The sequence below is a fragment of the Pipistrellus hanaki genome (assembly GCF_964339955.1).
Source record: "Pipistrellus hanaki genome assembly, chromosome: 9".
NCBI lineage: Eukaryota > Metazoa > Chordata > Mammalia > Chiroptera > Vespertilionidae > Pipistrellus > Pipistrellus hanaki.
This window is the reverse complement of record NC_140511.1, coordinates 66,398,793-66,423,633: the sequence shown is the minus strand read 5'-3', so window position 1 is coordinate 66,423,633 and position 24,841 is coordinate 66,398,793. Positions and strand designations below refer to the sequence as shown.

The 24,841-nt window shown below is 50.6% G+C and overlaps 2 protein-coding genes across 45 annotated transcripts in view; both read left to right on the top strand.

The window, feature by feature from the left end:
- Positions 1-2,410: 2,410 nt before the first annotated feature.
- NR1H3 (nuclear receptor subfamily 1 group H member 3) lies at positions 2,411-10,007 on the top strand. Of its 2 annotated transcripts, XM_084894789.1 has the most exons (12): positions 2,411-2,451; positions 2,766-2,886; positions 3,607-3,692; positions 4,169-4,357; positions 5,008-5,274; positions 5,516-5,724; positions 5,831-6,010; positions 6,194-6,293; positions 8,854-8,967; positions 9,192-9,286; positions 9,454-9,528; positions 9,686-10,007. In XM_084894789.1, the coding sequence occupies exons 3-12, from the start codon at positions 3,650-3,652 to the stop codon at positions 9,755-9,757; spliced, it is 1,344 nt and encodes a 447-aa protein (XP_084750915.1). In that variant the 5' UTR covers positions 2,411-2,451; positions 2,766-2,886; positions 3,607-3,649; the 3' UTR covers positions 9,758-10,007. The 2 variants fall into 2 exon arrangements, with proteins under 2 accessions (XP_084750915.1, XP_084750914.1); XM_084894788.1 differs by having other exon boundaries at positions 2,413-2,451; positions 9,454-9,726.
- A 558-nt stretch (positions 10,008-10,565) lies between these two features.
- Positions 10,566-24,841, top strand: part of MADD (MAP kinase activating death domain) — a 39,458-nt gene continuing 25,182 nt past the window's right edge. For 41 of the 43 annotated variants that reach the window (XM_084894761.1, XM_084894775.1, XM_084894756.1 and 38 more), the window contains exons 1-14: positions 10,566-10,700; positions 15,106-15,265; positions 15,929-16,528; positions 16,924-17,227; positions 17,800-17,931; positions 18,369-18,482; positions 19,414-19,494; positions 21,497-21,675; positions 22,018-22,253; positions 22,417-22,573; positions 23,056-23,159; positions 23,249-23,439; positions 24,022-24,275; positions 24,512-24,651. In XM_084894761.1, the coding sequence (XP_084750887.1) occupies positions 15,204-15,265; positions 15,929-16,528; positions 16,924-17,227; positions 17,800-17,931; positions 18,369-18,482; positions 19,414-19,494; positions 21,497-21,675; positions 22,018-22,253; positions 22,417-22,573; positions 23,056-23,159; positions 23,249-23,439; positions 24,022-24,275; positions 24,512-24,651 (2,554 nt within the window). In that variant the 5' untranslated portion in view covers positions 10,566-10,700; positions 15,106-15,203. Of the gene's footprint in view, positions 10,701-10,769; positions 10,996-11,773; positions 11,922-15,105; positions 15,266-15,928; positions 16,529-16,923; positions 17,228-17,799; positions 17,932-18,368; positions 18,483-19,413; positions 19,495-21,496; positions 21,676-22,017; positions 22,254-22,416; positions 22,574-23,055; positions 23,160-23,248; positions 23,440-24,021; positions 24,276-24,511; positions 24,652-24,841 lie in introns of those variants that run through there. The other 2 variants (XM_084894751.1, XM_084894762.1) reach the window with 2 other exon arrangements.

Sequence of the window (24,841 nt, the reverse complement as noted above, 5' to 3'; positions counted from 1 at the left end):
CTACTTGCCCTGGCCTGGGGGAAAAGTCCAGTGGTTGGTCTCTGGAAACTCTTTGGAGGAACTGACTACAGGTTTGGGTCTTCTCTCATTTTTCTCCCCAACCCCCTCTAGGTGGGGGCTTTGTATAGCACTGGTGATGTTCCCTCCTCTACTTAAGACAAGGCTGAGGCTGGCATGGCATGGGGGAGATGGCGCCCTGAAATGCATGGTCAGCAACTGGCTCTAGCCTGGGTCAGAAGGCTCCAGATGTGGCTTGTGTGTGGTCCTGGGCTCTGGGGAGTCTAGGGAGTTGAGGGTTAGGAGTGGATGAGAGAAGATGAGTCTTCAGGCCTCAGAGCAGTGTTCCATTCCAAGTTCCTTGCAAGCAGGCGTTTCAGTGACATCTCTGATTATGCTCCTGTGCTGGAGCTGCTGGGAAAGGAGAGAGAAAGGAGCTGGATGGATGATGTGGGTGCTAGTGCAGAACAGTTCCAATTTCCCAGAAGCTTGAGTCCTGGTTTCTACTTTCCCAGGACAGCTGGAGCCTTGTGAAAATCAGGGAGGGAACACACACCAGAGAAATGGAGAGCCTTGTGCTCATGACTCAGAGATGCCCAGACCAGGGTGGGGGCCTTGAGAGGGGATGACCTTGTGATGAAAAGGAACAAGAGCAAAAGCTGGAGGCAGAACTTTGAGATGTGGGTGTCAGAGGGGCTTTTCTGAGATGTGAAAATAAGCACATGGGCAGATTTTGCAACACCACCCAGCCTGCGTCATCTCAAGCTTGTGCTCCCCACCCCACCCCCACCTATTCCCCCTGCCCCACCCTGTGTGCTTCCTCCCATCTTTCACCAAGCTCCTGTTCTATTTCTGCTTCCCCTGACCTCCAAGCCTGCTCTTCCCCCTACCCCCATCCACTCTTTCCCTGCTCACTGTCCTCTTTCCTGGTGCCCTGTTCATTTGCTTCTGTCCCTCTGGCTGCCTGCCCTGGCCCCCTGTCCTATGCTTTAATGGGGGGCCCATGGGAACTGGAGTTCACAGCAAAACAGGAAGAGCCTGTGAGCAGGAAGCTGGGAGTGGGGCAGGGGGTGATCAGCCAGCAGTAACCTCCGTTCTTCCCCTGCCACATCTGGACTGAAGCATCCCCAGAGCTCTCTGCCTTTTCTACTGCAGTCCTCTCCCCATCCCTCCCAGCTTCTTCCAGCTCCACATTTCACTGATCCAGCAGACCTGAACGACAACAAGATAAGACTCTCCTGGACTCTGAGGCAGGAGAAAGAAAGAGTGCAGAGACCGGAGTGAGGACATCTGGATTTTGATCTCAGCTTGGCCACTGTGTGTGGTCTTCGAGAAGCCTCTCCTGTGAGCTTTCTATTCTTTGTAAAATGGAGCTTGTGTTATTTACCCTCCTTCCTGGGGCTGCTCTGAGGGCCAAAGAGATAGTGAGGGGTTTGTGTATGGAAACAAGCACTGGGAGGTTAACAATGTACAGATGCAAAGTGTTGGTAAGTCCCAGAGCGGAAAGGATTGGAAATTTAGTGATAACTGCTGCCATCTCACTACGGGCTACACATTGTGCTATGACATATTAATTCTCATGACAACCTTAGGTGGCAAAAACCATTATTATTATCCCAATTTTAAAGATAGGGAGATTGAGGTTCAGAGATATTAAGTAACTTGCTTAATCAAGATCATACAGCTAATAAGAGGCAAGGCCAGAATTTGAACCCGAAATCTGAGCCTAGGGCCCAAAAACTAAATACACTGAAATGAAATTGACTAGAGCTAACAAGTATAAAATAGAGGAGGATCATATATTTTTTTTTTCTTGCTTGCTTATTTAATGAACAGGAGTGCAGTACCTACTCTGTTGCCTAACCTATGCCAGGCTCTGATCCATGGGCTACAAGGGAGATATTATAAAATCAATTAAACATGGTGTCTACCTTCAGGGATGGATCTCATATTCCAGGCAACAGGGCAGGAAGGCTCAACAGGTGCTAGGCAGAGCCTGTCATTTCATAAGGAAGTGTTCCCTGGATGAGGGAACTTGTATACCTTCCCAGGTCAATCCTGGGCTAGCATCTGGGTCACCTGCCATCTCTCTACCCCCACCCTGGCACTGGCCATTGCTCCTCTCTCTCTCCTGGCCTCTCCCCTGCTGGTAGCCCTCACAGGGCACCCCATTCAGAGATCTCCAGGAAGGCTCAGCACCTGCTCTCTCCACCCGGGAAGTTCCACCAGCTTGTCTGAGGCTGGGCCGGTGGAGAGAGCTTCTTGGCCCCTTCCCAGAGGCAGGGGAGGAGGAGGGAGGCTGGGAAAGCAGGCTGGGGCTCCGTGTTGCAATTCCAGGCTGTGCTGGGACCTTTGCTCCACGAAATGTCTATGGAGGGGAGGGGACACCAGCTCTGGAGGCTGCCGGGATCGGGGTGGGGGTGCCTGGGAAGCAGTCCTGTAAGAGCAGCCTGGGTGAGCAGAGGAAGGGGAGAACTGGGCTGGTGTGCAGGGAAATGCGACCGTTGTGGTTGGGGGCAGGAGAGCAGGGATGGCGCTGGGCTGAGGGGGTGGCTAGCTGGGGAGGAGTCAGCCTGGTGGGGAAGCTGGCTGCCCGGTGGGCGGGGGTGAGGAGGCCAAGGCTCCAGTCGGTCGGTCAGTCGGTTGGCGCCAGCTCTGACTCCGGCTCTGCCTGGCTGGAAGGAGCAGTGGCCCGACCCCTTGGCAGCCCCTCCCTCCCCTCAGCTTTTCCCCATATTACTTCCCTGGGGCTCCGGGCCCCTGTCTAGCTCAGCTACGGCTTCTCAGCCACCGCGGAGGCCTCTGGACAGAGCCTGCACCGTCCTCCTCTCTCAGCAAGGGGGCTCCAGAGACTGCCCCAGCCAGGAAGTCTGCCGGCCCAGGCATTCGGTGGGTTGGCCCCTCAGCACTTGCCTGGGGCCCTGTGTGTGTGTGTTTGGTGCGTGGGGGTGAGTGGGGGTCCTATGGATCTTGGAAAGGGGTCTCTTTGGGGAAAAGTGAAGGATGGTGATAGTGATGGAAGCTTGGACAGGATTCCATTTAGTCCCAGAATAACTCCTGAGGGGCTGTGAGGGAGGAGGTCCTGAATGTGAATTGGGGCAACTCTGGGAAGCCACAGGTTTGTGCTGGGATCCTGGGAAGTGGCAGGAGTGGGGTTATTTAACAGGCAGCATGTTTCACTGGGTGGAGCCTCCATCCCATGTCCTGGTCCTGCCAACATGGGGTGTCCCCAGTGCTGGAGTGAGGGGGAAGGGGCTCTAACAGAACCAGAGCAGATGCGCCCAAATATTCCCCGATGGCCAGGAGGTGGGCCCTGGGGAGAAAGAGTGGCACGGTGGCTGAGAGCTCAGATTTTGGAGTCAGAGAGATCAGAGGCGGAGTCTTTGCTGCCTAACTGTGTGGCCAAAGGCAATTTCTTAATCTCTTTGAAGCTCAGTTTTCTCATCTGTAAAATGGGCTGGAGAATAGTCCTGACCTCAGAGGGACACTGTGAGCAAGGCGTGGAAAGCTTTAGCACAGGCTGATGTATATGAAGTAAATGTTAGCTAATATGCTGTACTGATAAAGGAGCCCAGTTCTGGAAGAGTATAACCTGAGTTGTTCCTGCAGGACAGCCCCTTGGTAATGTCCAGGGCTCCAGAAAGAGAAAGAGATGTCCTTGTGGCTGGAGGCCCCTGTGCCTAATGTTTCTCCTGGTAAGCTTCTTCACTCCAGCGCTCTTTCCTCAGTCAGGGTCTCTTCTCCGCCTGCCTCCTGCCTTTCTCCAGAGAGCAGCCTAGAGCCATCCTTGCCTCCTCCTGCCCAGACTACCTTAATCCTGGTTCCGGTGCCTGGCCCTTGCAGGCAGGCACCTGCTGATCCTTCTGTCTGGACCTGCTGCTGGGGAGGGGGCATGTACAGTGCTTATTCAGTTTGACTTTTAATTAAGGGTTCTGTCTGATCTCTGAACTAGATGCACGCCAGCCCCCAAGGGGACAAAGCTTAACATCCTCATATGAAGTATTGAGGTGCAGGGAATTGCAAGACTAGCCCTGGAGCCCAGCTGGTGTTTTGCTGCCCCCTGTGGGTGGAGACAAGTGTGCCATTTCCCAGCCAGGATGCAGTGGAAGTGTAGGGGGAGGACCTGAGACTTCCCCCCTCATCCTCCCCTCGTTCCTCTTTCCTGGCTCAGACTCTGCGGTGGAGCTGTGGGAACCAGATGCCCAAGATGCAAACAGCCGGGCGCTGAGAGGCAGCGACTGCACCCTCAGGGAGGAAGCCAGCATGCCCGGGCCAGCGGGGGGCCCTTCAGGGGAGGGCCTGGAGGTGGCAGATCCCACAGCCCTGCTCCCAGGAGTGGAGGCCCCTCCAGAGTCTACAGGTGAGGAACTGCTGGATTTGGAGGATGTAGGGGCTCCCTGGATCTGGAAGGGGCATCTTGGGGCTCTTTACCATATAAAATCACGTTTAAGTACCAAAGCTTTAGTGTCAACTAGACCTGAGTGATCTGTGCGTTTTGTCTCTACCTTAGGCCTTTCTGGGCCTCAGATTCCTTATTCATCAAATGGAAATGATAATAGTAGCTATCTATTTTTAAAAATATATATATTTTATTGATTTTATAGGGAGAGGGATAGAGAGCTAGAAACGTCAATGAAAGAGAAACATCGACCAGCTGACTCCCACACACCCCCTACTGGGGATGTGCCCGCAACCAATGTACATGCCCTTGACCGGAATCGAACCTGGGACCTTTCAGTCCGCAGACCAACGCTCTATCTACTGAGCCAAACCGGTTTCGGCAGTAGCTAGCTCTTTTGGTGGTCATAGGATCAATGCATATACAGGGCTGAGACAGTACTTGGGACATAATAAATAGCACTTGGCACATGAGAGGTACTTTCTTATAATAGAGAGACTAGATTGTGTGTTAAAAAGGGCATGATGGTCACTGAGGGCTCAGGGCAGTGGCCAGCTGGGCATCAAGCCTGTTTCTTGGAGAAGAACATTAAGGCACTTCCCTGTATCCAGAGCTCCGTCCACAAAAGCGGAAAAAGGGGCCAGCCCCCAAAATGCTGGGGAATGAGCTGTGCAGTGTGTGTGGGGACAAGGCCTCTGGCTTCCACTACAACGTGCTGAGCTGTGAGGGCTGCAAGGGATTCTTCCGCCGCAGTGTCATCAAAGGCGCGCGCTACATCTGCCACAGCGGGGGCCACTGCCCCATGGACACCTACATGCGTCGCAAGTGCCAGGAGTGTCGCCTTCGCAAATGCCGCCAGGCTGGCATGCGGGAAGAGTGTGAGTACCTGGAGACAGGAAAGGGGAAGGGGCTGATGGGAAAGAGGGGTCATGTGGGTACCCCGGTGTGAGGGCAGATAGGCAGCTGAGCCTATAGGGCCTTCCTAAATATGGAATAAATTTTCTTCCTTGCCTATACCCTGTGATCTCTGCTTTTCTGGAGCCTGAAAGTCCCCCTCTGGCCCTTCCTTGCTTCTCATCTCCCCCTCCTCTTCCCTCCTCTCGTGTGGCCGGCCCTTAGGTGTCCTGTCAGAAGAACAGATCCGACTGAAGAAACTGAAGAGGCAAGAGGAGGAACAGGCTCAGGCCACATCCATGCCCCTGAGAGCATCCTCACCTCCCCAAGTCCTGCCCCAACTCAGCCCGGAGCAACTGGGTATGATCGAGAAGCTCGTGGCTGCCCAACAACAGTGTCACAGACGCTCCTTCTCTGACCAGCTTCGCGTCACGGTACCTGAAGGACCTGGGGAGAGGTGGCTGTCCCCAGAGCGCCGGCTGGCTTCTCGATGTCTGACTCAGAGCGGTTTGTTTTTCCCCTCCTTGCCCTTCTGGATAGCCGTGGCCCGTGGCACCAGATCCCCAGAGCTGGGAGGCCCGTCAACAGCGCTTTGCCCACTTCACTGAGCTGGCCATCGTCTCTGTGCAGGAGATCGTTGACTTTGCCAAACAGCTGCCCGGCTTCCTGCAGCTCAGCCGGGAGGACCAGATCGCTCTGCTGAAGACCTCCGCTATTGAGGTGGCTGGTGGGGCTGAGGGGCGCAGGGGGAGTCCGAGCGGGACTGTCTGTGGGGAAGGGCCCCTAGACAGCCAGCTGGGAAGCCAGACCCACCACTGGGAAGTAGGGACCTTCAATGGAAGGCGCCCCATTGCCAGGACCACCCCACCGAGGCCCTGTCTGAGGTCTGCTACTTGTGTGCAGGTGATGCTTCTGGAGACATCTCGGAGGTACAATCCTGAGAGTGAGAGTATCACCTTCCTCAAGGATTTCAGTTATAACCGGGAAGACTTTGCTAAAGCAGGTGAGAACTGAGAGACCAAAGGGACTGGTTTGGATGGGCAGACATGTTTTGTCCTGGAGCCCATAGTAACTCCAGAGTCACAGGCCCAAGGTTTGGGTGTCTGTAAAGGGAAGGCTTCACCAATTTTCCAAGATAGAAAGTTGGAATGTTTATAGGCCTCTTTCAACGGTTTCAAATGGAACGCCTGTCCTCTGTTGCCTTAGGCCAGTGTTTCTCGAACTGTGTTCCGAGGAACCCGAGGGAAGGGTTCCATAGAAGTGTCAATTTAGAGAAGAAACAAGAAGGCACAGGAATGTCTTTCATTCTTACTTTAAATGGAGCCAAACAAGAAGCTCCACTTAAATCTGCATTATATATCATGCTTCTACATAGTGTGCTTCAAGAAAAGATTTTATAACTAGGGAAAAAGCTGGAAGACAACCATACCCAGCCATTTAGTAGTCACTAATGAGCAAGTCTTTCTCAGATGTGCTCTTTAAGGATCACCTGGATCTACTTCCCCCTACTCTTCTTCACTTGTTCTTTCTGAAGAGCCACGGAACTGGGGCTGATACATAACAAACATGTCCAGATGATGCAGCTTTAAGATGAGAGTGGATGCCTCTGTCCCCATCCTGTACTTGAAATGTTTTCTCCAAGAATTTGTTTCCACTGCTGCTCTCTACCTGATATTTGCTTGCAGGCTAAGCAGTGTTGGTTTCCTCATACTCAATTGCTGGTAATGCTTGTGTTATGGGAGCAGAGTTAGAGAAGGATGAAAGGCTGAGGGTGTTTTGGAGGGACTGGAGCTGAGACTCAACAGGAGACCTAGTAGTCTAACAATGGAGTGAGTGAGTGTAAAATATGCTGATGCTGTCTGGTGACTCAGCACATGTGCCTCTTATCTAAGGTGACCAAATTTTAACATTGATAAAATGGGACACCACTGACCGGGGTAGGGGGTGGGGATTCTTGATTAAAAATTTGGTCTATATGGAGCAACAAAAATTTCCATAGAACGCAAAAATAGCATTGTAATATTTTTAAAACGTTATGGGACATGGGACAAATTGTTAAAAATCGGGACTGTCCCACCAAAAGCGGGTCGTCTGGTCACCTTACTGTTATCCCAACCCAGGCTACCCAGTGACACTCCTAGGAAGGCCTCTCTTAACTGTAGGGCACGGCGGGGCTGTGTTAGCACCTTTTGCCTTCTGTGTGCTGCCAGAATGTCTGGGAAATTTCATGACTTTTTCCATCTTTAAAACCCAGTCCTACCCCCTTTCTCTAGCAAACCACCTTTCCCCCAGTGACTCTTATCCCAGTTCTTCTTCATGGCATCCTCCTTTCTGAACCCTTTCCAGTTCTTATGTGTGTGTGTTTCTTCACACTTTCAGGCTTATGGCATCTGGATCTATACCTATTTATAGATCCATTTATATAAGCAGTTTTTATATCATCTTTGCCTTTTGTTCGTCATTTTGTCAGTGAGGTCTCAGGGAGAGGGAACAGGGGCTCTTTTCTGTGCGGTCTCTGTCCCTCCCTACATGACTATTGATGTGGACTGACGCCATTGGAGGCATTCATTCAGTGAGCAGTAGTAGACAGACCCTTTCAAGGTGCATAAAACCTACCTGTCCTCTTTGTCAAACAGACTGTTTAGCACAATTCAAGGCTCCCTCAATACCTCAGCAACAAATACTTTATGAAACGGGGCTTGTCCATTAAATGTATCAACACACACTTGATAAACATCAGGGTGAAAATACAGGAAGTGACTAATCAAGAAACCTCGAATGGAAAAGTTAGCAGATGGTTGCTAAAAGAAATCTGAGAAAGCCTAGAGGAGGGGGTGGGGTGGGGAGACTTTGACTGTGTATGGGAGAAGTGTTTTTTAGATGCCATGACTTTAGGTCAGGGTTTGTTGAACTTCAGTCTCCTCATCAAGAAGATTGGTTCTATATGTATAAATGTATTATTTATTTGACAAACACTTTATATAGTGGTTACCATATGTGCCACACATTAGTCTAAGGACCCACTATGGTAAGTTATCTCCATTTTACAGATGGGAAAACCAAGGCTCAGCCTAGTAAATGGTAGAGCCAGGACTCAAACCCAGGCAGTCTGGCACCACAGTCTATACCTTCAACCACATTGCTAAGTTCCCCCGACATATGAAACATGAAATGTATCTCTAGTATTCAAATAAGTAAGGCCAATTGCCAGTGAGGTTTCTTTATAAACAAAAATGAGTTGCTCCTATATCTAGTAATGGGACTCTCAATAATTTTAATGAGAATAACAGAATTATTATTATTTAATTCACACATCCGGTGTTCCAAGCACAGTACTAAGTGCTGTGCATGCTTTATCATTTAACCATCAGTGTAGTCTTATAAATTCAGATATGATTCCCATCTCACAGATGAGACTCGGAGAGGTTAATAAACTTGCCCAACGTTACAGAGCAGAGCCCTGGATACTTCTTATTGAGTTCCTAGAAGTTCTCTAAGTTGGAGGAGAGAAGGAAGTTCCTGCCACTCATGCCACACACTCAGCCTCCCTCCTTCTTCCCCAGGACTGCAGGTGGAGTTCATCAACCCCATCTTCGAGTTTTCCAGAGCCATGAATGAGCTGCAGCTCAATGATGCCGAGTTTGCTTTGCTCATTGCCATCAGCATCTTTTCTGCAGGTGTGGAGGAAGGGCAAGAGGGAAAATGAGCAAGAGATTTGAAAATGAGCAAGCCCTGAGGAGGGCTGCAGGCCCCGTAGGGCAGGCACTGTAGGGGTGGAGGACCTTGCTGTTACTTTGGGATGGGAGAGGCTGTGTGGGACATGTTCCTATTTTTGGATGTGGTTTGGGGTATGGAACTGACCCTGGCCAGACTTGCTCCTCAACTCTGTTTGTGAATATAGACCGGCCCAACGTGCAGGATCAGCTCCAGGTGGAGAGGCTGCAACACACATATGTGGAGGCCCTGCACGCCTATGTCTCCATCCACCACCCCCATGTGAGTCTCCCCTAGGTGCCCTTTCTCCTCAACACAGGCTCATTCCCTGACACACCTACTTTCCCTCCAAGAACCCCTCTCTGATTACCCCTCTCCCACAGTTCCCCTACCCTTGCCCTCTTCCCTGGGGAGAGACAAAGTCTGAACTTGTCCTTCTCCTTCCCCAGGACCGACTAATGTTCCCACGGATGCTAATGAAGCTGGTGAGCCTCCGGACACTGAGCAGCGTCCACTCAGAGCAAGTGTTTGCGCTGCGCCTGCAGGACAAAAAGCTCCCCCCACTGCTCTCTGAGATCTGGGATGTGCACGAATGACTGGCTGTCCTCAGCTGGCTGAGGCCCCGCTGGCCGCCTCCTAGAGGTGGAACGGACTGACAAGGGCAAACATTCCTGCGCGCAGTGCAAAAGAGATCCTCACGTGGCATTAAAGGAAAGTCAGAGGGTGGCGAGTTTTGTGACTGCTGGGCACTGAGGGTCCTGCCAAAGCTGTGCTCCATGTGAACACTGTACTGACCTGATCAAAGGGATGAACCTGGGGCCCCCTTTGCACAAGGTCCTCCAGGCCCTGCCTATCCTGCCTCCACCACTTCCTGTTTTCCCCACAGGGCCCCTAGAGAAATTCTCCACTGTCACTCTGCGGCTTGACCATAAATGCCTCAGGGCTGCCTCCCTGGCCTGGTACTGTTTGTACAAGAAGACAAAAAATGAATACAGAATGAGAGAAACAATTTCTGGATTGGGGTGGAGGAGCGGGCCACAGAGGAGGGAAGCCTGCATCTTTTAGGATCGCCTCCAGAATTAGAGGGAGACAAGTCACAAGTGCCAGCCTCCTTTCCCTAGCCCCGTTGCGCCCCGAGGGTAAATGAAGTGCTGATACCACTTCCCCTGTCATGATGGGAAAGGGGGAGGGCAATGAACTTTCAGAACTAGCGCCTCGAGCCGGCACCTGCATTCCTGTGGGCGCTGGCACATCAATCCCTCCTCTCGGCTCCCACACGATGGGACAGGAAGAAAAGTCCCCCCACCCCCCCACCCCGAGGCCAGGGGGAGGCTGCCCAGCCTGGGGCTGCTCCTCTCCGGACTGGACTCCATTTCCCAGCGGGCACCGCGGCACGGCTCACGCCCCCTTCCCTCGGCGCTCACCGGTGTAGTGGCACGGCGCCTTCCGGCCTCGGTTCCCCCCGCCGCCGCTGAAGTGGTAGGCTCCGCCGCCGCGCTGCGGGCTCTCCAGCCTGGGCGGCTGGGCACTTCCAAGCCGAGCGCAGGGGGAGAAAGGTGAGGGCGCGGGGAGGGGCCGGGCAGAAAGTGTCAGGAGCAGTGTATCTTGACAAGCAGCTTCCCGGTGAACCCACATTTCGCCGGAACGCGCTCCGTTCCCATGCGGAATTAAAATCCCTGCGCGGTTGACACCAAAGGTATTTCTGTGGGTCCCCTCCCCTGGGCGGTCAGCGGCGCCAGGCTGGCCCCGCGCTCCCCATCGCGCCTCCACTCCCACTGGCATAGGTGTGTGCGTAGCCGCCTTCTCCCGAGCGCGGGCCCGCCCTTCTGCGCTCGGCTCGGTGCCGCCCGGTGCCCCCGCGGGGGTGAGTGGTAGGGCCCCCGCCCCCCTCAGCCTCCCCTCCCTCACGCGGAACTGGCGCCGGGGAGCGGCTGACGCTCTGCTGCCGGGGGACGTCCAGCCAGGCCGGCCCGTCCCCCGAAGCTCGGGAGGTAGGAGGTCGGCGCCACTGGAGGCCCTGGCAGGGCGTTTGGGACCGGGCTCTGGGGGGGAAACGGGCTCTGAGAGGAGCAGGGGTCCAGGGGAAGGGGGCTCGGGCGGCCCTTAAAGGGACATCAGGGCGCGTGGGGTCTCGAGAGCGAGTGAGGGGTCCGCACGGAAAGGGCCGGGCTTGACGTGGGGGCGCTTGGAGCCGCCGAGGGGGTGCGGGCTGCTGGCCTGGGCGCAGCTTGCTGCTGCTGGGCTCGATCCTTTCCCGACTGGCGGGGGCACTGGCTCCAGGCGGAGGCGGGGAGAGCTGTCCAGCAGGTGAGGGGGCGGACAGAGCTGTCCAGCCCGAGGCCGACCCGGGATTGGCACCTGGCGCGCGCGTGTGCGTGTGTGTGTGCGTGTGTGTGCGCGCGCGCGTGCTGTGCGCCTTATTTTTTGTTAGGGTTTGAACCACCTTCGGTTCTTTACCATTTTTTTAATTTGGCGTTTTCAAAATTGGCTTTATTAGCGAATGCAGACACTGTTTACTCTTTCCTGCAAACTGCTTCCCTCCCCATGCTGATGCATCCTAAATTCTTCCTCCCTTCTCTGCTCTCTCCTCCTCCCCAACCCTGCCTATCACCTGCCTCATTGCTCCGTTCCCCCCCATGCTGGACCAGTCTGTGTTGATGTGCTTGCAAGGTCACTTCCTGGGGAGGAGGAGGAGGAGGAGGTGAGAGCCTCTTGTGCTCACGTCAGCAAAGATGTCATATCGCCCTCTGGTTCCTGTGGTTTTACTATGATATTTTACCCCTGAAGAGGGACGAACCCAAAGCATTGGTTCACGAGGCCATTTGCTGAAAAGACATCAGTAACCTAAAGAAAGGTCTGTGGGTTCCAAATCTGCGTCTGGATGGAGTGGATGGTGATGTAGGCCTTCAGCAGATGGGTATGCATTTTGAGCTTGATGCCTTTGGAATATAGGAGCTAGGAACCAGGGGCTCCCTGTTAGTAAATATGGTTGAGGCAGGAGGCAGAGTCTGAGCTTGGGTGGATATGAAGACAGAGTGTGAATTATATAGGTGGTGGTAGAGGATTTGTGAAGAGGGGCGACAATGGGAAGAAAAAACTTTATCTCTGCAGTCTGAATAACCAAAAGCAGTGGCTGTTGATGAGCTTAGGAGTCTATCCTATTGCTGGTAACTAGAACAGACACAAGAGTCCCTGTGGCTCTGGAGGGAGGTGAGCACTGTAGAGTATGATAATGACTTGCTTTTTAGCAGGTGCTTCTCAATGGCAATGGGCTGGGATCCCACTAAAGCTACATGCCTAATATTTTATTTTATTTATTAAATTGTTATCGGTGTACATATTTTACCATTGCCCCCCCCCTCCCATAAATACCCACCCTCCCCAGAGTTTTGTGTCCATTGGTTGTACTTATATATATTATATGTACACAAGTCCTTCGGGTGATCTCTTATCTCCCCCAGATCTCCCTCCCCTCCCCGCTGTAATTTGACAGTCTTCTTGTTGCTTTACTGTCTCTATATCTATCTTTTGGTTCATCAATGCCTAATATTTTAGTAGAAGATGCTTTAGGTGTGATCTTTGAGATTTGGGCAGGAAGGGGTTCCTAGTTTTTAATGTAAATGTAGATTTCAAGGCCTACCCTTGGGATCTGGTCCTATAAATTCTATTTTCTTTTTTTTTATTATTATTGATTTTTTACAGAGAGGAAGGGAGAGAGATAGAGAGCTAGAAACGTCAATGAGAGAGAAACATTGACCAGCTGCCTCTTGCACACCCCCTACTGGGGATGTGCCCACAACCAACGTACATGCCCCTGACCGGAATCGAACCTGGGACCTTTCAGTCCACAGACCGACGCTCCACCACTGAGCCAAACCGGTTTCGGCAAATTCTGTTTTATTTTAAGACACAGCATGTCCTCCAATAATGCCATTTTGTTCTACATTATTTAATTATAATGTTGATCAGGTGCCATAGGAACTTAACTCTTGTCAAAGAGCCTATGGCAAAATTGGTTTTGTTATATACTGTTTCACTTAAAGTTGCAGAACCTGATGGCATTAAGTGAAGACTTAACTATACTTTGGCTCTCACCCTAGGCATTATCCACATAATTCTATTGGAATGAATTATGCTTTTATACATCTCCCATTTCATTTGCTTCTCTCCCCTTCTCATTCTGGTTGGGAGGAGCTCTATGAAACAGCGCCCCACCTTCTGCAGGGTGCTCAGGGCTCCATAGCAGAGGAGAGAACCAGAGGACTTGCTGGGTGACAGTGATACCTAGATATGAGTGTAGGGCATGCTTGGAAACTTGGTTGTGGTTGCGTGGGAAGGAGATAGTTCTATCAAACTCCAGAATTAGGACACAGTGCAAACAAAAGAAGATAGCATAATCAATAGCAGGTGCTGTCAGTGGAAGAGGTGTTCCAAATTAAAGGAGAGTGGGTTGTATGGGCCCTGGCCGATCCTGGAGTAGCAGCTGCTAGCACTGTGAGGTCACCAGGCAGGGGAGGGGCTGTGGCTCTGCTATAAATAGTTCTGGGAGTCAGTCACTATGGAGATAACACTGAATCCTATTACCTGCTGGCCTTCTATTGGGAGCAAGGGAAAGGAGGGAGCAATAGTTTGAGGATTTGAGAAGTGTTGCAAATATGTCTCTTTTTATTTTTTTAAATAAATTTTAATTTATTTTTTAAAATATTTTTATTCATTGCAGAGAGGAAGGGAGATGGAGAGGGGGGAGGGAGGGAGAGAGAGAGAGAGAGAGAGAGAGAGAGAGAGAGAGAGAGAGAGGGAGAGAAACATCAGTGATGACTGAGAATCATTGATCCACTGCCTCCTGCACGCCCCCTACTGGGGATCAAGCCCACAACAGAGCATGTGCCCTTGACCAGGATCAAATCCAGGACCCTTCAGTCCACAGGCCAGCACTCTATCCATTGAGCCAAACAAGCTAGAGTGGTCTCTTTTATTATTAAGTCGGGGGGGGGGTTTAGAACTTTTCATTTTCTGTATCAAGAGTACCTTAAGCATACAGGAAGTGTGGATGTCTATGTGTATGGTAGTGCATGCCGCTGCAAAACAGGGACTGGTGTGTGAGTGTGAGTAATATAATGAGATTCTCTGTGTGAGTGTAGTGAACAAGGTCCCAGTGTGGCTATGTACAGAGCACAGAGGTGGAATTCTGGAAGCACTGAAAATAATCTTGAGATAGAGTGAAACATTTTGTTACAGAAGTGTATGGAGACCCAGCAAGAAAGGAATTATAATTAAGACCCTGTACGCTTTTCCTGACTTTTGGACTATGGTTTAGAAATCCCTCTGAGCACCTCTCCCTGTCCTTGCAGGAATCCTGTTATTTCTGCATCTAATTCCTAGTCTCTGTAAGATACAGGACAAGACCTCATCTGTGTGTGTTGTATTACTGATTCCAGTCCTAGGACCAAAATAGAGTAGAAAGACTATGATTCAGCACCAAGGGCAGAGCCAGGAGCAATAGCCACTTGGGTCCCTTTTTTTGCTTGAAGAGGGAAGGAAACTGGGTTAGACAAGGAATTGGAACATAGATATTCTTCATTTGAAACTGCACAAGGTAGAATACCCAGCTTTTGTTATTGTCTGAGAGCAATTAACTATACGCTATATACTATGCTAGTTTCACATCAAACTGAATGCAGAATATTGGAACAGAATAAATCGATTTTCAACTAGAGCTAGGAGTACAGAGGAGTGCTGATTAGAGAGTCTGGTTTGATCCTGGATCCCCCCTGGAGCAGTCCTGAAAATGACTTAATTTTTGTTATCGTGATGACTGAGTCCAGATTAGACTAACTGGCTCTGTTTTTCAAAACCAGAGCGCCAGGGGCAAGGCTGAGAATGAACTTGTTTGTAGGGATGGGGAGATAGGCCTTCATTTATCCTTCTCATTTGATTCTGTGAGCTCATAAGCCTAGGCTGAACTCTAGGCTGGGGCAAGTGTCGGGCTCTTTTATCCGAATGGAAGACCTTCTGACCCATGCCTCTGGCCGGGATGAAGCTAGCAGGGCTGCGTTCCTTAGGCACAGCAACGGACCTCACCAGTACTTTCTTCCTATTAGCCTTGGATTTTCAGATAACAGCAGAATTCTTCCTGGGAATGCTGACCCCTTGCACGGTGCCTTGAAGCTTCTCCGAGATGAACTGATGAATCGGAACCATGTTGGAAAAGAAGAAGTTCTGTCCTCGGTTACTTGACTACCTAGTGATTGTAGGCGCCAGGTAACCAAAAAGAGAATAATTTTTGTCTTTGTCACGTGGGATAGCCACAAAGTTCTTCCCCTTCCCATGTCCATGTTGATTTGCATATCTTATTCTTCCCCCACTGTTTTACCCTGATGGGGGCATTGATGCCTCTGTGAAAACAACACAGTCAGGTGGATTGAGAGTGGAGGCCTGGACGAACAGGGTTGGAGCAAAACTTCTCTTTTTTCCCCCCTCATTTTTTTATTTATTAAGGTATTATATGTGTACATCCCTTACCGATCCCCACCCCACCCAAAACTCCTCTTAACTGCCATCTTTCTGTTCTTGAGCAAATGCACTCTGTGCACCCACTTTTCCTGTCTTGTAAAAAGGGAAAGTACATTGTGCTCCTTCTCTTTGTACACATGCTCTGCCGTTGGCTAATATACTTTGAAAAAGGTGTGAGTGATCATTTAATTGTGGAAATTTTTTCTCTCAGTTCAGGATAGGGGTCTTCATGACAGTGCTGACCTCATTCAGCCTACAGGCTAAATGCCGCACGCAGCACCCTAGTTCCCAAGGCCTTGCAGTTCGTTACTTGATCCGGTATAGCATTATGAACTTTGTTTGTTGACCGTGGTAAAATCTGATAGCGTGTCCTATTCCTCAGGCTGCTGAATCGGTCTTTCTGTCCTCCAGGCACCCGAGCAGCGACAGTGTGGCCCAGACTCCTGAACTGCTTCGGCGATACCCGCTAGAGGACCACCCCGAGTTCCCCCTGCCCCCGGATGTGGTGTTCTTCTGCCAGCCCGAGGGCTGTCTGAGCGTGCGGCAGCGGCGCATGAGCCTGCGGGACGACATCTCTTTCGTCTTCACCCTCACCGACAAGGACACCGGCGTCACGCGCTATGGCATCTGTGTCAACTTCTACCGCTCCTTCCAGAAGCGAATGCCTAAGGAGAAGGGTTCGGAAGCTGGGGCAGGGCCCCGTGGGAAGGAAGGACCCAGGCCCGCCGGCGCCTCCGAAGAGGTTGGCACGGAGAGTTCGGAGAGCGGCTCGTCCCTGCAGCCTCCCAGTGCCGACTCCACCCCCGATGTGAACCAGTCTCCGCGCGCGAAACGCCGGGCCAAGGCGGGAAGCCGGTCCCGCAACAGCACTCTGACTTCCCTCTGCGTGATCAGCCACTACCCCTTCTTCTCCACCTTCCGGGAGTGTCTGTACACCCTCAAACGCCTGGTGGACTGCTGTAGCGAGCGACTGCTGGGCAAGAAACTGGGCATCCCCCGAGGCATCCAAAGGTATGGCTTGCTACCGGTGCTCAGGGAGGTGGAGCATTTGAGAGATGAGGTATACTTGGTCTGTGAGGGGCATAGGAAGTTCCTCTAGGGCCTGAAGTCTAACAGACCTTAGTCCTTACTAAGCAAAAGACTGCTGCTGAGTTAGACCTCCTGTCATAATTGTGTTTGGGTCAGTGCTGAGCAATTTGATGTTCCATGGTGGGCAGGACAATGAGTCCCACCATGTGTGCATTTTTATACCTGGTCTCACTCTTGTCCCTATCCTGTGGTCCTCGCTGAGCCCAAAGGGTGGGCTTTTCCAGTTGTCATCATTATCCCCTTTATGGTTATAGTGGGCTGCAGTGGAGTGTCAGCCCGTGGTACCAATGTGTCTGTTTCCTGCTCTCTGCCCCCAGGGACACCATGTGGCGCATCTTCACTGGGTCATTGCTGGTGGAGGAGAAGTCAAGCGCCCTCCTGCACGACCTCCGGGAGATCGAGGCCTGGATCTACCGGTTGCTGCGCTCCCCCGTGCCCGTCTCTGGGCAGAAGCGAGTAGACATTGAGGTCCTACCCCAGGAGCTCCAGCAGGCTCTGACCTTTGCCCTTCCAGACCCCTCTCGATTCACCCTGGTGGATTTCCCACTGCACCTTCCCTTGGAACTTCTGGGTGTGGATGCCTGCCTTCAGGTGCTATCCTGCATCCTGTTAGAGCACAAGGTGAGAGGGCGAGGAGAAAATGGCAGATCTTGGGAAAATGGCAGAGGCTAAACCATGAGCTTTTTGAAGACAGGGGCTATATCCTTTTCATCTTTTTATCTCCAGGGGGTAATAAGAAGCCAGGTATCTCCTGAGCAGGTATTCAGTAGATGTGGGTTGACTTAAGGTGCTGGTATCGTGTGGGATGTATTCAGAGGACTTTCCACTCAGCTGAATTATCTTTAACTATACTGATCTAATTCTCTGGAAACACCAGTAGTACTCTTCCAAAGAGTGGTCCTGGGATTAGGAGTACAAGAACTAGGAACATAGGGAGTGATTCGAGAGAAGACTACTACAGTGCTTGGATTGGGAGGTGCAAGGTGGAGTACTGAGCAGTGTGACTGTGGGAGCTATGGGGCACGGTGGAACAAACTGGAGCCAGGGGGGCACGGTGGAACAAACTGGAGCCAGGGGGGCACGGTGGAACAAACTGGAGCCAGGGGGGCACGGTGGAACAAACTGGAGCGTTGGAAGTTGTCTTCTCATAAACCTTACTTACGCTGTCGAGTGGTCCCTATGACTTGTGGCAGGTGGTGCTTCAGTCCCGCGACTACAACGCCCTCTCCATGTCTGTGATGGCGTTTGTGGCAATGATCTACCCCCTGGAGTATATGTTTCCTGTTATCCCGCTGCTGCCCACCTGCATGGGATCGGCAGAGCAGGTGAGTCTTCTGTCTCTGTCCCCTCTGTGTTCCAACTTGCCCCGCTCTGGGGGAGAAGGCTCAGTGCCCAGGGAAGTTGTAAGTCAGTATTGGTCTGCAGTCCCTTATCACAGCTTACGTGTCTGCAAAGTCTGACCTGACTTGCTCTGGTCTGGTGGTAAAACCCATGCTGCTTATGTTTTTATTTGTCACCGTTAAAGGCCAACGATGAGAGGCCACTGGCTACCCCAGTGCAGGTATCACTTAACATGCAGGATAGGCACTGGTACGTGTCTAAAGTCTCAAAAATTCTGAATTTTTAAACTCATCTACTCTCAAGGGTTTTGGAAAAGGGATGTTCCCTTATCTAGAAAAATCCTGACTTGATAAGTGATCACAATAGGTTTTGTGGTTGTTGGTTTTTATTTTTTTTCTTATCCTCTTTATCTTTTCCACAGCTGCTGTTGGCCCCAACCCCATACATCATCGGGGTCCCTGCCAGCTTCTTCCTCTACAAACCAGACTTCAAGATGCCTGATGATGTGTGGCTGGTGGATCTGGACAGCAGTAGGGTGAGGCTCTTGGCTGAGGCCTTGTGGAATCTACAATAGGGTGGGGTCCTGTTTTTTCAGATTACTCCCAGGAGGGTCCTGAGTTGGTGGGTGATTTCTATTGTGTGATTCATTGAGACAATTTTTTTAAAAAAATGTATTTTATTGATTTTTTACAGAGAGGAAGAGAGAGGGATAGAGAGTTAGAAACATCGATGAGAAAGAATCATCGATCAGCCGCCTCTTGCACACCCCCTACTGGGGATGTGCCTGCAACCAAGGTACATGCCCTTGACCGGAATCGAACCTGGGACTTTTCCATCTGCAGGCCGACGCTCTATCCACTGAGCCAATCCAGTTTCGGCGAGACAATTTTTTTTTTAAATCCTGCTTTTATTTTATTGGTTTAATAGATCCTTTTTAGGACTCAAATAATTAAAAGATTTAGTGTTGCCAGAATTAAGTGCTCCCCCGCATTTCAGATCAGCAGGGCATTTGTGGTTGTTGGACAATTACATATGGTGTGGATCAGCTAATTGTTTTCTTGGGGGCCATAGTTTCTGTTAAGAAACTGTCTTTCAGTACAGACTTTTAAAATTGCACATTAACATTCTGTAGTGTGAATGCAAACTTTGGTAGGAAGCCCTCATTTGTTCATTGTAAAAACTTTGGAAAATACCAATAAGTATAAAGAAGTAAATAAAAACCATAATCCTATTATCTAGAGATAGTCACCAATAACATTTAGGTATATTTCCTTTCAGTTGTGTATGTGTATTATACACGTGTGCATCTGGATATCTCATGTATGTTGGTATATAATGTATGTATTCACATATATATGACATGTTGTATATGCAACTTCCTATATTTTTTTTTCTTATCCTTATGTGAGAGAAACCCCTGAGCAATTAATTCTAGGGTCATGCCTTCTATCTTTTCTCTGGTGCAGGTGATTGCCCCCACCAATGCAGAAGTGCTACCCATCCTGCCAGAACCAGAGTCATTAGAGTTGAAAAAGCATTTGAAGCAGGTACGTGAAGAATGAAGGAAAGGAGGGGAGTGATGGCTGCTGCAGGACTGCTGTAGGCAGACAGCTATTGGAGGAGCCAGTTTCCTTGCAGACGTAGAGTAGATATTCTTCACCTCGGGTGGGCTTAAGAGGAAGTGTACCCCATTTCTGGTGGGGGCAGAGTGAACCTCAAAAATGATTTTTCAGATTCCTTCTAGTTCATTGTATGGCTTCCACCCTCTGGTACTTATTTATTTATTTTTTTTATTGATTATGGTATCACATAATTGTCCTCATCCCCCCAATCCCATCCCAAACCCTCTGGTACATAAAACAACCCTTCACTTCTAGTTTCTTGTCATGTCTGCTATTCTTTTTTTTCCTTTTTTTTTTTTTTTTTTTAAATCCCTACTCAAGGATATGTTTTTTATTTATTTTTAGAGAGAGAGGAAGGGAGAAAGAGAGAGAAACATCAGTGTGAGTGGAGAAACATTGATTGTTCGCCTCTCTTACACACCCTGACCGGGGATCGAACCGGTAACCTTGGTCAGTATGACCTTCAACCAGCTGAGACATCCAGCCCGGGCCCATCTGCTATTCTTTATGGCCTCCAAGCATTCACTCTGTCTTGTAAGGAGGGAGTTAGGACAGAATGGATTTTTAAATGTTTTCTTCTTACATTGATCCGTAGGTCCTTATAGAATCCCTTTTTCAAAAACTCCTTTCTCTGAGTAATCCCTCAAAAGCCTTTTTCATTGATTGACTTTCTTCTTCTTCTGCATGCTGAACACAGTTCATGAAGGTAAAACCTGACAAAGCCCATCCCTTTGCCTGCTGTGTGTTATGTGGGGCCCGTAGATAGCTCTGTCTTAGGAATACCTGCTCTCATTTGAAGGACTCTCTCTCTCTCTCTAGTTGTTGTCTGAGTTGCTTAGCAGTACCTCTAGATGATACCTGCTTGGACTTAAATGGCTCCTTTTGTAGCATCCCCCTCACTTGCCTCGGCACTGCTGATGTAATATGACATCTTGGTACTGCAGTCTAGTCTGGAGAGGGTTGCAAGTTCAGAAAGTTCTTGAGCTATATTCCTTTGCTGTTTTCATTCTTGATGATTGCTGTAGCAGGCCTAATAAGATGGAGAGGTTGTGGATGGAACTGGACTTACCATGTCTGTGGGAGCTAAGATCCTTGGGCTCATTGATCCTGTAGCCGTACCTCTGCTGCTCAGAGTGTGGTCCGTGGCCAGCAGCACTAGCCTCACCTGGGCTTGGTAGAAGTGCAGAATCACCCAGACATATTGAATCTGAATCTGCATTTTAACAATATGACCAAGTGAAATCTATGCTGATTAACTTTTAAGGAGCTCTCAATCTAAACCAGTGGTTTCATTCTGCCCTGTGGAGTCTACTAGGGGTTGATTTAGGTTGCAAGTACTGAACGTGTGAGGCTCTGGATTCTTTATGTCCTTCAAAGAACCTGAAGTTTCAGTTGTTTATATTTCCACATAAATTTCCATTGGGGGAAAAAAAAAAAAAGCTTTCATGGCTAAAATAAAATTGAAAGCTATTGCTCTGAATTTGATTGAGTTGCCTTGAGCCAGGAAGATCTGAAGAATTCACATTAGTTCTAAAGGTTAAAATATTTTCTGACAGTTATTTCAAAGACTAGAGGGCCAGTGCATGAGATTCGTGCACTGGAGCGGGGGAGTCCCTCAGCCTGGCTTGCACCCTCTCGCAGTCCAGGACCAGTCAGGGGACATCCCCCTACGGGTCCTTAGGCCCTGCTACAGAGGTAGAAGAGACTCCCACCACCGCCCCCTCTGCCGTGCTCACCAGCCATGAGCCCAGCTTTTGGCTGAGTGGGGCTCCCCATGTGGGAACGCTCCTGTGTTGAGCGTCTGCCCCCTGGTGGTCAGTTTGCATCATAGTGACCAGTCATTGCTCCATTCGGTTGATTTGCATATTACACTTCTATTATATAGGATGAAGGCTCCTTCACTGAGGAATTTCTTGTTGTTCTACAGGCCCTTGCCAGCATGAGCCTCAACACCCAGCCAATCCTCAATCTGGAAAAATTCCATGAGGGCCAGGAGATGCCCCTGCTCTTTGGAAAGCCCACTAATGACCTGCAGTCCACACCTTCCACAGAATTCAACCCACTCATCTATGGCAATGATGTGGATTCCGTGGATGTCGCAACCAGGTACCGACCGAGCAGGCCAGACATTCACGACTCTAACACTGGTCTCTGCTTCCACAGTGACCTTGGGGCAGGGCGCTCCCCTCAGCGAGAGTTTCTTTGTTTATAAAACGTGTAATCCTGAGTTATATTTGCCACCTTAGTAAAAGCAAAGAGAAGAAAGAGTTCATTCTGTCAGGCATTTTAGATGAAGAAGAGGACTGATGATTCTTTAAGATGTTTTCCCCCTTGATGTTGGAAGTCGGTTAACGGATGGCTTTGGGAGGCGATCGGAGACTTTGGATCGTAGGAATCGTCCCTCTGGAAGGTGTGGGACTCAGATATCTTGCCTCCCTTTCTCCCCAGAGTGGCCATGGTCCGTTTCTTCAACTCCCCCAACGTGCTGCAGGGCTTTCAGATGCACACACGCATCCTGCGTCTCTTCCCTCGGCCCGTGGTAGCTTTTCAAGCCGGCTCCTTCCTGGCCTCCCGTCCCCGGCAGACTCCTTTTGCTGAGAAACTGGCCAGGACTCAGGCTGTGGAGTACTTTGGGGAATGGATCCTTAACCCGACCAACTATGCCTTCCAGCGAATTCACAACAGTGAGTCCCCCCACCCTCTGCGCGGCCCCACCGTCAGCCTCTCTCCTTCCGATGGCTCTTCCCTTTCTTGGGCCTGCCTCTTCCATTCCTATTTTTGCTGCAGACTTGCTCCTACTCTTCTTTTATGTTTTGCTGAGTCTGTTCTTTTTTCCTCTTCGGGTAGACATGTTTGATCCGGCCCTGATTGGTGACAAGCCAAAGTGGTACGCTCATCAGCTGCAACCCATCCACTATCGCGTCTACGATAGCAATTCCCAGCTGGCTGAAGCGCTGAGCGTGCCACCAGAGCGTGACTCTGACTCTGACCCCACTGATGACAGGTGAGCAATCCTTTATGGCAGCAGCACAGTGTGTAAGGTCAGGAGGCTCTCACTAGCCCTTATGTAGCAACATGGCAAAATCTCATAGAAATTAGCAGCATTTGAAGCCTTGGGTTATATTTTGGTTGATTGGTTATGTGTTTTTTAATAGGTTTTTATTGACTTTAGAAAGAGAGGAAGTGAGAGGGAGAAAGAGAGAGTGAGAACCATCTACATGACTGGCTGCCTCCTGCACACCAGTTGCTGGGGATTGCACCTGAAACCCAGGCATGTGCCCTGACCAGGAATCTCACCAGCAGCCTCCTGATGCATGGGCTGTGTTCCACCACTAGCCACACCAGCCAGGCTTGATCGCTTTGTGTTAGCTTTCTTATTTCTTATTGTTCCCTGGTCTTGAGTTAAGGGTGCTCCTCTTTTTATTTCTCCAAATGCTGATGGTTGATTCTTTTCTGTTTTATTTTAAAATGCTCTCCACTCTGCAGTGGCAGTGATAGTATGGATTATGGTGACTCAAGCTCTTCTTACTCCTCCCTCGGGGACTTTGTTAGTGAAATGATGAAGTGTGACATCAATGGCGATACGCCTAGTAAGTGTATTGGAGAACTTGGCCAGCTCTGGGCAGGGTTTGGCTTCTGGGATGGCGTGGCCTGTACCAGCACCCTTGGGTTTTGGCAGATGTGGATCCTCTGACGCATGCGGCACTGGGGGATGCCAGTGAGGTGGAGATCGATGAGCTGCCAAGCCAGAAGGAAGCCGGGGAGCCTGGACCCCACAGAGAGAGCGCTCAGGAACACCCTCCACCGCACTCCGGCTCCAGCACCGTGGCCAGCAGTGGCCCCAGCACCGTCACCCAAGGAGCCAGTGCTGTAAGTGAGCACTTGGGGTGGGACTGCAGGGCGTGGGCCTCACCTCTCTTAGAAAAGCTGGGGTGGCCAGGACCGGTTTGGCTCAATGGATAGAGCGTCGGCTTGGGGACTGAAGGGCCCCGGGTTCGATTCCGGTCAAGGACATGTACCTTGGTTGAGGGCATATCCTCAGTAGGGGATGTGCAAGAGGCAGCTGATTGATGACTCTCTCTCATTGATGTTTCCAACTCTCTATCTCTCTCCCTTCCTCTCTGTACAAAAATCAATAAAATATATTTTTTTTAAAAAAAAAAGAAGAAAGAAAAGAAAAGCTGCGGTGAAGCTCTGGATTTAATTTACTGCTTTCTTCATGATCTACCTATCTTCCTGACCATAGACCTGCAGCTTAGAACCTTTAAGATATAGTTTTGATCCCTCTTGCACAGTCTGTGGGGACAGAGAACAGAGATGTCACAGAGATCTTTTCTCACACATTTCTTAGGGTAGGAATCTGACAGGCCTGGCTTGGGCCTGCCAAACCAAGGCTATGGGAAGGCATCACTGGGCACCAGGTGACTACTTTTCATTTGATACGGCCTGTAGGAACCTGCTGACTCAACAGAGATGGACGATAAGGCAGCAGTAGCCATCTCCAAGCCCCTGCCTCCCGTGCCTCCCAGCATCAGCAAACCGGCCGCGGACAGGCGCCAGACAGAAACTGGAGAGGGGTCCGTGGGCCGGCGAACCTACGACAACCCGTACTTCGAGCCCCAGTATGGCCTTCCCCCTGAGGAAGACGATGATGACCAGGGGGAAAGTTACACTCCCCGATTCAGCCAACACGGCAGTGGCAGTCGGTGAGAGCCTGGGGAGTCCTGGATGGGTGACTGCAGGGCCTCCCTGCAGTGGAGCCGGGCGAGGGTTGATCGGCCTGAGAGGTCTCAGTGCCCTCGTGGTCCTGCCGTGTCCGGAGGGTGGTGCTGCGACCTCAGCGTTTAGGAATCATGGGGAGGGGAATGGTGACTGCAGGGTAGCATCAGGCTCACACACCCAAGGTCACCTTGGGGCTCATAGGTGCCACTGTGCATTCAAGGGCTCAAAAGCTGCTGCGGCCCAACAGCTTGAAGCTGGCAAGCGACTCAGACGCAGAGTCAGACTCCCGAGCAAGCTCCCCCACCTCCACCATCTCTAACAACAGCACCGAGAGTTTTGGGGGCATCATGTCTTTTGCCAGTAAGTGCTTTCAGCTCTCTTTTGTCTCTGTCCCATTTTCTTCCCAGTAGGGCTTGGTCATGGCAGAAGCTGCTTAGAACTTCAATACAGGGCTGGGTTGCATCAGCAAGCCCCAATTCAGGTTGTTTGGTGATGTTCAATAGGTATTTTCAGGGGAGGTCAGTAAAGAACAGGGACAGATTAATCATTA